The 12,319-nt window shown below is 39.5% G+C and overlaps 1 protein-coding gene across 5 annotated transcripts in view; it reads left to right on the plus strand.

Moving 5' to 3' along the window:
* IKZF3 (IKAROS family zinc finger 3) overlaps positions 1–12,319 on the plus strand; it is an 86,630-nt gene that overhangs the window by 66,408 nt on the left and 7,903 nt on the right. For all 5 annotated transcript variants that reach the window (XM_027872703.1, XM_027872704.1, XM_027872707.1 and 2 more), the window contains one exon: positions 551–667. In XM_027872703.1, coding sequence (XP_027728504.1) covers positions 551–667 — 117 coding nt within the window. The remainder of the gene's footprint in view (positions 1–550; positions 668–12,319) is intronic.

Genomic DNA, 12,319 nt, shown 5'->3' on the forward strand with positions numbered 1-12,319 from the left:
CACACACACACACACACACACACACACACACACACACACACACACACCCCTAAAGTACAAATAACTGAGCAGATTCCTTGCTATTTTGCGTTTTTGAAAAATCCTATTTCCAAACAGTGCATTTCACACAAATAGGGCCCTTTATCCAGGGCACCACACTTTTTAGCCCTCTGACAAGTTGTTAGATATCCCAGTCTGCAGGTGTCTCACATACACAGCATTACTCAGAATCAGAAAGAAAGCAGAGGAGGGGGTTAGAAGTTCTGTCTCTCAACCAACCACATCCAGGCTATTCATTTTATACTTCTTCATGCTAATGAAGGTCTTGGTTGGGGATGGGTCATATTTTCCTACCTCACCCTAAGACAACAAGGTTTGTATATGGCTCAGTGCTAGGCTTCCCTGACCACAGCAGGGACCCTCTGCAAGAGTCCAAACAATATCAGACAGGAAGCCACAACAACCAGGTGTGCATCAGACCTGTAAACGTTTCCGTCTTACCTACCTATTTGTTTTTTTTTTCCCTCTTTCTTACATTTTCCCAAACCAGCCAGCGTGGAGGCAAGACATCTCAAAGCAGAGATGGGAACCGAAAGAGCTCTTGTGCTGGACAGATTAGCGACCAACGTGGCCAAACGAAAAAGCTCGATGCCCCAGAAATTTATTGGTAAGAATACAAGCCCTTTGCCTGCTGCTGTTAGCAGATCCGTCTGAAGGAGATAACCCAGAGTGCATGTTACACAAAGGCCATCCTTGCCCAGTCTAGGTTTAAATAAGTAATTTGTTTCTCATTATATTGTCTTTTTATTTCATGCTAGCTTATTTTTTATTCTAAAAGGTCATTTTGATGCATGGAGCAAATAGGAAGAATTTGATTAACTAAAGAAGGACAAATAAAAATTATGCAAATATTTGGAATTCCTACTTAATAAATAGAATTTTATTTTTTATAAAAAAATTATAGTTTCTTCCTTGTGTGACATGTATTGAATAGAAGATTTTTTTTTCACCTTCCCTTATTTTTGTGTCAAGATAGCATTATGGTCAGCCTTTTCATATTTTTCTACTTGAAGCTCTTTGGTGCTCCAATTGATTTCATACTTTGAAAAATATTGCCATGTTTTCCTAGAATGGGCCAGGGATTGACTTTGAAGAGAGAGTACCTAAAAAACAAACATCTTAAATAGCAAGATTTGATGGAAATGTTTTGCTTGCTGGAGTTAATTTTTATGTCATTGGCTTTCACCTTGTTAGAAAATGGTGCAAAATGAGATGACTAAAAAACAGTTCTGTTTCTTAAAATGTTTCAACTGTTGAGGACCATCAACATTTTGATAAATTCTCCCAGATGTTTGCATGCATGTGACCATGATAATTAAAGGAGATTTATTTTTGTGAAGTGGACAGCTGAAAAGAATGCATTAGGTTTACTTATAAATTGGTTTCAAGGCACTGATGTCGAACAAAAATAGTTATCCAAATCAAAATAGAGCTGCTTTGCCACACAGAATTTTAGCAGCACCATCAGGCACTTTATCACATCTATTTATCTCTAATCTCATCTCTATTTCTCACCCTACTACCATCCTCTCATATCTTTTACAAAGGCCAATTGCCTACCCTACTCTTGAACTGGGTGAAATTTAATTTTGGTCTGGAGAGGTTTTTTTTCTGCATAGGGATGTTGTGATAAATTAAGAGAATACACGTTTCAGGGTTATCTAACTTGGATCTTTCTTTGGTTTTATTCCTGGACAAATGATTTTCATACCACTGGACAGATTAAGTATAAATTGTGTTGGACTGCTGAACGATACATTTTAATTTAGACTGAGTAAGACCCTTCCTGATCCTTAGGGAATGTGGTCAAGCAGTGAATCTTGCAGGGTTTTGGGTACAGAATTATGATTCTGACAAATTTTATAAGGTAACATGCATCCTTGAATACTTAGAGTTTCTGAAGACAGCACACAAGTAAAGCTTTGAATAGTTTGAAACAGTAGGGTCAAAGGATCATAGATTTAGAGCTCACAGGAACCTGAGAGACCCTTTAGTATGATGCCTCCATTTTACAGAAGAGGAAACTTCAGCTCAGAAAGTTTCTGATTTGCCCGGTGGAGCAGAGGCAAGATTCCAAATCAAGTCTTGCAAAACCAAACACAGCACTCCATCTTTCTTTATTCCCAGATCCTGTCAGCTAGGTGGCACAGTGGATAGATTGCTGGGCCTGAAGTCAGGGAGAAGAAGACCTGAATTCAAATCTAGCCTCAGATACATACTAGCTGTGTGAACCTGAACAAGTTTTCTTAACTGCTGGCTGCCTCAGTTTCCTCAACTGTGAAATGGGAACAATATTAACAACACCAAATTCCCAGGGTTATCATGAGGATCAGATGTGATAACATTTATAAAAGTATACAGTTCCTGGCACACAGTTGGTGCTTAATAAATGTTTCTTCTTTTTCCCTTCCCTTACCCCCTGCTCTGTTATTTGCATTCATAGTTTTCTTTTAAGACTGGAAAGACCTTGAGTAGAAACACTTTGGTTAATATTTGAATCTGGAGAAAGAGTTGATTTAATCAGAAGGGTTGAGGGCGATCGAGTAAAGAGGGATGGGAGAAAATTAATATTTTGAAAATTTGAAAACTGATTAATATGTTGCTGAATTTTAAGCCAGTAATAGATGATGCATTTTTCCTTGAAGGAACGGAAATAAAGGACTATTAATATATATTTAATTAATTTTATATGTTTAATATTTATATCTAATATATTCTATATTTAATATAGTAGGTTATATTACATACTTAGTATATAATTAGCCAATTATTATTACTGAATTAAACCTCTTTTGGGGCTATAGTCTCAGGTAACATATTTCAAATATAATACAATACACTTTGGACTTGACTGCTTTTTGCTGTTTGTGGCCATAGGATTTCAATATTTCACCCCCAGACTAGTGTCAAGTACTTTGGAGCAGAGGTGTCAAACGAACACTCCCCAGGGCTGCCTGAACCAGATTAAATGTAACTGGGAAATATTTAACACAATAAATAAAAATACAATAAAACATAGGTAGCATTACATTTTCCAACCAATCTGCGCCTGCGGGGATTACTGGCCCTCATTTGTATTTGAGTGTGACACGACTGCTTTTGACTTCTTAGACGTTGATTTCCCCCTATCATCTGAGTCATCAAACAGCAGCACCTGCTATGTTTGACAGGGAATCTGAACTGAGGTAGCAGATTCAAGGCTTCTTGGCCCTATATAATAACTGGGAATTGCTTAGCAGAAAGCATGAATGATAGAGATAACAGAAGAGAATATGTGAGCTAGCCATTATGGCTATCATTTTGTGTTTATATTGTCCATGTTTGGCACTTGTAACTTTATTTTTCTCAAAGTTGTAAAGCTATGTCAGGATGATTAAAAATAAGGATAGTATGCAATGTTCATTATGAAAGTTTTTCCCAGCATGCATTGTGGGAAGACTGTTCCTGGCCATGGCATAAAATCCTGGTTCTGACACTTATTAGCGGATTGACTTTGGGCAAGTGAATAACCTTCCTGAGCCTTGATTTCCTCATCTGTAAAATCAAGAATGATAGGTATGCCATTTACTTAATAGGGTTGTTGTGGAGAAAGTGCCCTGTGAGCCACAACGCTCTTAATCTTCATTATTATTATTATTATTAATATTAATTATTATTACTTCAGAGATTCCTGGTTTCATTAGAATAGGCACCCCTTCCGCCAATGCAGTTCACACACAATCCCCTTTATACCTTAGGAAACTATCCTCATGATGGCTGGAAAATTCCTTACCAAGTAGTCAATTTTGTGTTGTTATTAAGCAACAGCAATTAAACAGCATGTATCATATGACACCAAGCTATACATGTGTTGCCAGATTAACTTGGTGCTGTTTTAGCTGCAACCATAGTACCTCTCTCTCAGTATTCTGTAAATAGAATCAGAGAATTTGCAGAAGAAAATTAAGACTAGGCAAATGTTCATGTGTTTTACCTAAGATGGTACCGCTGTCCAAAGTAAAGCACTAAGCCAGCCTTCCAGCATTAACTTATAACCTTCACTCTTAGCTTAATTACTTCTTCCTCAGTCAGTCATATCATACTCATTTAGTGCCTTCTGTGTGCTAGGCACTGTGCCAAGCCCTGAGGAATACTGAGAAAGGCAAAAGATAGTCCCTGCCCTCATAGAGCTTACAATCTCGTGGGGGAGAAAACATGTAAAAAACTATATACAAACAGGCTATGGACAGGATAAATTGAAGATAATTGACAGAGGATTTGAGAAAAGCAGAAGATGGAATTTTAGCTGGGACTTGAAGGAAGCCATGGGGTACAATGGGAAAGAGGAGAGAATTCCAAGCAGGAGGACAGCAAGTAAAAATGCCCTCAGTTGGGATATAGTGTCTTGTTCAAGAAATGGCAAGGAGGTCAGCATCATTAGATCTGAGAGTAAGTGAGGGTGGGAGGTATAATAAGACTAAAAAGATGAGGGGGCAGGAAGAGTTCTTTTTCTGACTATCTGAAGAACTGGGACATGGTTTTTTAAAGCCATAAGCTCCCAGGGAGATGGGTAAGGTGTGAAGGAAGAATGAGTCACTCCCTTTAATACTTGAAGCCAATTACAGAGTACTCAGACCGATCTTGGCTTTCCTAACCTCTTGAACTGTAAAAGCAAAGGTCAAAATGTGCCATCAGGGCAACGTGTTGTACAGACACTGGTTATCACACCCTAATTGGGCAGTACTTTTCATGTGTTGTAAATGAAGGGCCTTGATTAAAGCTTAGAGCAGGCTGGACATGCAGAAATTGCTTTTATTGAGGAATAAGACTGTAAACACAAGCTGCCAGTGGAGAGAAGAAAAAAAAAACCTATTTCTAATTGATTCTCCAGGAAATTCTCTGTAAAGTAGGAAATACCATGATGATACATACTCATGGGCCAACATCCTTACATCATTGAAATAAACTTTTTTTAGCTATTCTTATGAAAGGCCAGGACATTACTTTTGATAGCGCATATCTTTCTCTAGTTTTCCTTTCTCAACGTGTTGTTTTACTGACAAAACCTTATTTTGCTCAGTTCCTAACAATACCACCATCGAACCACTGGGCCCAAGATGAAAGCACGGATTCCCCATTTAGGGGACAAAGGAAAAAAAGCACAATTCCTTTCTCTGGATTTTCTTTCTTCCTCAAAACAGACTTGCAGTTTAGAACAAGGAGTACAGAGTTTCCCTTGCTTTTTTTATTTGACTTATTCCTCATGGTAAAGGATGTTTTCCTCACGATGAGAACAACACATACACATATGCAAAAATCTCTCACCCATTGTAAGAATATTAGTGAAATTCTGACACTTTAGAATCATAGACCACCAACTTTCTGTGTGAAGCAGTTAATGAGAAGCCGCTTCCTTGGGCTAAAAGAACTGTAGGAAGCAGTTTCACTACCTGTTTCTAAGAGTGAAGACTACCTGTGCCCTCTCCCTTCTTGGAGACCTAAAGGATCCCTGGCCTCTAAGCTTCCCTGAGCTGAGGTGTGCCTATGTGGCCCATTGTGGGTCAGGGAAAAAACTTGACGAGTGAAAAATGGGGGAACAAAAGCTCCTTGGGTGTGTGGATGGGGGTGTGTGCGCATACACAGTACCATCTAACTCTAAGGTTGTGCTGAGCCAGTCAGTAATAGTTGGTCAATAAACATTTATTAAGAGGTAGCTAGGTGGTGCAGTAGATAGAGGCCCTGGAGTCAGGAGGACCTGAGTTCAAATCCAGCCATAGACACTTGACACTTGCTAGCTGTGTGACCCTGGGCAAGTCACTTAACCCTATTGCCTAGCCAAAAAAATAAAATAAAATAAAATAAAATAAACATTTATTAAGTGCTAGTATGTTCCAGGCACTGTGCTAAGCATTAAGGATACCCCCCCACAAAAAAAGTCAGGCAAAAGAGAGTCCCTGCCCTTTAGGAGATCACAGTCTAGTAGAAAGAGAAACTAGTTATTTCCGAGTGACCAGAACTCTCTCCCTGTGCTGTCTCTCCTGAAATAAATAGCATCTACCTTACAGAGGACAAATTGTTCTGACACCAAAACAAAAAAAATCCACTCACTGTGACCCTCTGCATTTTCTCTCCCTGCGTCCATCAGCACTGTTCTTTTGTGCTCTCTCTCCCCCTCTCTCCCTCTCTTTCTCTCTCTCTCACCCCTTCTCTCCCTCTCTCCCTCGCTCCCTCTCTCTCCTTCTTACACTTCTCTGTTCTCTTCTATCTTTTCTTCCAATGGGGAGTCAGAGGCACAGGATTTTAACTCACAGTTAGCCTGAGACCACATCCATAATGAGGAGTTATTTTCCTTTTTCCTACTTTTGTTTGCTCAAGGTCTGATAGGAGATAAACACACTGAGAGGCATAGTTCTGATACCCTGACTACTCATGGAGACCCATCTGGTAATAAAGTCAGCAAGTCAGAAATTATTTATTAAGCTCCATCGATGTGCCCCAAACTGTGCTAACTGTGGTGAGTGGGATGGGGGTAAAGGCAAAAAGTCCCCATTTTTACATATCCCCTATATGTAAGCTCAAGAGGATTACAATCAAATGAAGAAAACAACATGCAAAAAACTATGTACAAATAAGATATATACAGGGTAAATTGGAGATAGTCAACAGAGGAAAGGTACTAGCATTAAGGGGGACCAGGAAACGTTTTTTGCAGAAGGTAAGATTTAAAGGAAGCCAGGAGGCATAGATGAAGAGTGATAGCCAATGAAAATGCAAAGTCAAGCATTTATTAAGCACTTATTATGTGCCAGGCACTGTGCTAAGCTCTGGAGATACAAAGAAAGGCCAAAACAGTCTCTGTTCTAAGCCCACATTCTAACAGATAGCTGTTGGGACTTGTGAGGAGGCAGCAACTTTTCTTCCCAAACAGTATCTTTCTAGACAATATGACCATGTAAAGAATATCTGAAAATGTTCTATTATTTTACCTATCCGGGTGACAAAAATGCTAGAGTGGTTGTTCAGGGGAATTTGCAGAATACCTGGCCCTAGAGATATTCGAGAAAAGGATAGATTAACAATTGCGAGCTCTTTTGTGTTATTTCTGTCTTTTGCCGCCCTTTGGCATTTTGGACCACTTAGATGGCACTTAGGTCTTTTCTCCCCTATTAATTTATAAGTTCCTTAGGGGTAGAAACCAGTTTAATTAATTTTTATATTCCCCCGTGGCATTGAGCATAATGCCTGACACATAGCAGGTGCTCAGTGTATATTATATGAATGTGTTGGCCAAAAATGGCGTGTGGGCCAGGTGATGCCACCATACCCCTTGCCCTAATTCTTCTGAGAACTGCTGCCAGCTGCCCCTGCCACAAGAGACTATATTTGATGCTTTCTCTTTTGCTGGAGTCAGTGACCAGCATGGGGCTGTACTTTTCCCTCCTCCCCTTCCCCATCAAAAATTGTAAATAATTTTGCGTCCTGTTGATATTTTTATCTTCCCAGGACCTAGCTGTAGACACTGTTCAGTGAATGAATTGGGTCATGAATTAGACTGAGCAGCACTGCTTCCCTATCACCAGCTCCAAACACCAACCAATCAAAAAAAAAAAAAAATACTTACGGGGCAGGTAGGTGGCGCAGTAGATAGAGCACTGGCCCTGGAGTCAGGAAAACCTGAGTTCAAATCTGGCCTCAGACACGTGACATTTACTAGCGGTATGACTCTGGGCAAGTCACTTAACCCCATTGCCTAGCCCCCCCAAAAAAATACTTATTAAGGGCCTACTTTGTGCAAAGTGCTATTTGAAATGTCAGAAGAGATACAAAGATGTATGAAAACCAAAAAGGAAAGGGGATCAAACTGTAGCATCCTTCTAGGTGAAAGGTTCCTAACCATTTTTATGTTATGAACCCCTTGGGCAGTCTAGTGAAACCTACGGGCCCCTTCCCAGAATCATGTTTTTAAATAATTGAAGGAAATGCTACATTTCAGTTGGAGGTTAGTGAAAATAAGTATGTATTTTTTTCTTCTCATCCAAATTCGTGGATCCCCTGAAACCTATCCACAGACCCTTCTTCTGGATGGTTTAGTCACCTTCCTGAAGTTGGGGGTGGTGGAGGGAGCCAAAACCATCTGGTGTCAAACGGTAGAAATGGGGCTAAGACTACCTTTTCTCATTCTGTTAACTATAGATTCTGAAGAGATTAATCAAATCTTACTCATCTGTTCAGCAGACTTCCTAATGTACCAATATGATTACAAACTGACCTTTCGAGGTCCCTCCCAGCATTTTTATATAATGATACCTAAGATTTGTTCACATCTTGTGAAGATGTTAACAGGCTCGTGCCCACACTACCCAACAGTTTTAGAACAGGAAATGAAGAATATTTTATCTGGGGGCAAATGACGCAGATTGGGGTTTGGCCTAGGGACTAGGGATTGACACCCTTTAAAACAGATGTTCTTAACTTGAGGTCCAAGAACTTGGTGGTTGTTATTGTTGTTAACATTTTGACAATAGTATTTCAGTATAATTTGTTTCCCATGTAATCCTATGTATTTTATTTTATTCATTTAAAAACATTAACTTGAGAAGGAGTCTATAGGTTCTACCAGATTGCCAAAAGGGCCCATGACACACACACAAAAAAAAGGTTAACAACCCCTGCTTTGGGTACTAGAGTTATAATACTAAAGTGTTTATGGCACCCACTTTCCTACTGGGAAAAACCCAGAGGCATTGGGAGATGGATGTGAGTTAATTTGGAGCTTTCCTACAGGACTTGTTCACCCAACAGAATTTTCACCCTGGCTCTGCCATTCACTTGCTATATGTTCTTGGGCAAGTTAGCCCTTCTCTGGGCCTCAGTTCCTTGCTCTGTAAAATGAGAGGTATTCACTATCATTCCTTCGAGCTCTAGCTCTACAATCCTATTACCTTATCTAGCCCTAAGCCCCTAAACATAATGTATAACCTTGGGTCTCTTCCCCTCTCTGGGCCTCAGTTTCCTAAACTGTAAAATAAGGGGATTGGACTTGATCAAAGCTTCTTAACCTGAGGTGGGTGAACTTTTTTTTTTAATTTTGATAACTGTATTTCAATATAATTGGTCTCTATGGTAATTCTATGTATTTTACTTTATTCATTTAAAAGTATAATTCTGAAAAGGGGTCCAAAGGCTTCACCAGATTGCCCAAGGGGTCCATGACACAGAAATAGTTAAGAACCCCTACTTTTAAAGAATGACAGAAAAGAGAGAAAATGGCTAACAACAGTCCATAAAATAAGAGGGTTGGACCAGATAATTTCTCCCTTGTTCTGAGGTCTCTTCCAACCCTAAATCCTGGGAATTCCTATAAACAAATTGTGTCAGTTTTGTTCTCATGTAAAATGACTGATTCTAAGCATGGGACGTTGTAGGGAGAACAGGTAGCCTGACCAAGCCTGCTCTTTGGATGTTGTATTTTCATTGGCTGAGAGCCTCTGGTTCAGCCTGGAGCTGGTATTATGAATCATCAAGAGATGTTAGGTGATTCTGACTTGAAGCTGGACTATAGGTCCAGTGTGGGTTTGGAAGCAGTTACATTTCTGTGGTTTGACTAACTCTTTTTTTTTTTTAAATGAGTGTGTCACTAAAGAAACGTGAGCTCTTGGCTTTTCGATTACTGTAGCTCACCCTGGTGAGTTTCATACACATTGAGTCATCATCTCTACAGGTGACTGATATACATCTGTGCTGTTTAAGTTACCGTAACTCAGAGATGAGGGGATTTGATCATTGCAAGTTGCTTGCACGTGAAGGTGTGAGGTTCTTCTATCTTCTTAACAATGAACAATGGTTGTTTCGTTAACCACAGAATTCAGTTACTTATTTCCACTCATCCAGAGGTTTTCGTTTTCTTTTTTTCTCTTAGTGTTTTGCTTCTCACAACTTTTAGCACTCAGCTGTTTTCTAGCAATGTGCTGCAGGTGCTACCATTGTAAAGTGAGGCCTAACTAAGTGAAGTAAGCTAATGAGAGAGAGGATTAAGACCCAGAATTAGTGAAGTGTTTTCACCCCAAGGGAAAATGTACTGGACCTCCTCCCTTAGGTGAAGATATTGAGAGGATCCTGTCAAGAGGCTGAATTTATTAGAGCAGTGGGATGGAGCATTAAATGTTACATTAAGCTTCGTCATTTGGGTACCACTCGCAAGGGGTTGTTTGAGAAGTCTAAAGCTTTTTGGACTGTATTTTTTTCAGCCCCTTCTTCCAACACAGCAGTATTCAGAGGTATGTTCTTTTTGGAAGTGGAACAGCAGAGACCATGGTGAATTTGCCTATGGTCTACTCTACCAGTAAGGTTGATTGTTGAGTAAAGAAGGGGAGATGTGATTCACTGCATATTTTATTCTTTCCTCAGTTTTGGTCTTGGAACAATCACCTTGGCTTGTAGGTGTTAGGGAATGTGGAAATAGGTGTGTCCGTTTAGCTGGTCTGTTTCTAGTTTCCCTCTGTTCAAACCTATTTTGCATTCCGCCACTTCCTAAAATATCATTTTTCAACATATGCTTCCCTTGTTCAAGAATATAAAGGGGCTGGGGCAGGTAGGTGGCACAGTGGATAGCGCACCGGCCCTGGATTTAGGAAGACTTGAGTTCAAATCTGGCCTCAGACACTTGACATTTAGTAGCTGTGTGACCCTGGGCAAGTCACTTCACCCCATTGCCTCGAAAAAAAAATATATAAGGGGTCTCTTTTGAATCTAAGCCAAACTCAGCCTGGCATCCAAGGCCCTCCATTAACCAGTCCTACTATACCCATCTAATCTTAGTCCTCACTTCTACCCAACATTGCCCCTCTACTTCAGCCATTATTTTTTTCCATATACATCTTGCTTATTCCTCCCTATCTGTCTGTACTTGATCTGTTCCTTGATTCAGTCTATCTCTCTGCTACTTTAAATTTCATGGCCCATCTCATCTTCTTCCAAGAAGACTTCCCTGACTAAGCCCAAAATTACTTTTTGTTCCCTAAGCATTTCTGTAGGCAGAATGTGCTATACAGCCACTTACTTACTCATATTTTGTCTTGTCATTTTTTCTATAGTTATTTCACTTAGGTTTTTAGTCTTTTTCCAACTATATTGTAAGTTCCTAAGGTTCAGAGACCTTATCACCTCTTTTTATATCTCCCAAAGTGCTAAAAATCCAGTAGGCATTCAACAAATGATGGCTGAAGTACTTAGCTAAACTTAAAAGGTGTTGTTAGTCAACATTTTTTTAAATTAAGAAATGTTTTATATAAGTTGCAGTGACATGATTTGGTGTCATAATTATATGTTAAAAAAAAGTCTGCAGAAGATGAAAGAGATGCAATTAATGTTTTAGAGCTTATAAAACTATGAGATGAGAAAAGTGGCACCAGAGGCCTCTGCCCCATATCTGCCTCTTACTTGATAAGTCCTTCATATTCTGTCTTTTGTTCACCTGCTACTCACCCAATAAGTGCACCTGCCACCACTGCTACCATCCATCCCAGTCTGCCCTGTGGCCTGGAAGCCTCTGCTTTCTGACACACAACACCCACACACCCAGAGCAGGGTTAGGACAGGCTTTCAGAATTTCTCATCAGTCTGAGATGAGAAATAGCAAGGGGGAACTGTAAGAAGATTGTTTCAGTCAAGGGCAAGACAAGTCCTAATAAACAATTACATATTGATCATGGACCTGTTTTTTTTAAGTAAATAATGAGAGAACATTTTCTGAAAGAACTTTTGTCTCTAGCCTCCCATTGCTAAAGCTTATTCTCCCTTTCCCAGTTATTGACTCAGTCAGGTGACTGAGCATAATTGAGCAGTGTGAAATTGATGGTTTTTGAAAGCTTTTAAAAATAATTTTGTCATACTTTCAATTAACAGGCATTTATTTTCTTTCTCTCCCACCACATCCCCCATATCAAAACAAAACAAAACAACCTCAGAACAAATATGCACAATGAAGCATAACAAATTCCTGTCCAAAAATGTATGTCTAATTCTGCCCCTTGAATCCATCCCCTCTCTATCAGAAGGTGGGTAGCGTAGATCATAATCAGTCCCCCGAAATCAAGATTGGTCACTGCAGTGCTCGGTGTTCTTAAGTCTTTCAAAGTTAATTGTCTTTATAATGTTTTGTGTGTATGTATGTATGTATATGTATATGTATGTATACATATATGTATTACATGTGTACAAATGTGCGTATACATGTGTGTGTTTATTTGCTTGTTTGCTTATTTATTTATCTATTTTTTCC

The sequence above is a fragment of the Vombatus ursinus genome, unplaced genomic scaffold (assembly GCF_900497805.2).
Source record: "Vombatus ursinus unplaced genomic scaffold, bare-nosed wombat genome assembly UNPS02014801.1, whole genome shotgun sequence".
Classification (NCBI taxonomy): Eukaryota; Metazoa; Chordata; class Mammalia; order Diprotodontia; family Vombatidae; genus Vombatus; species Vombatus ursinus.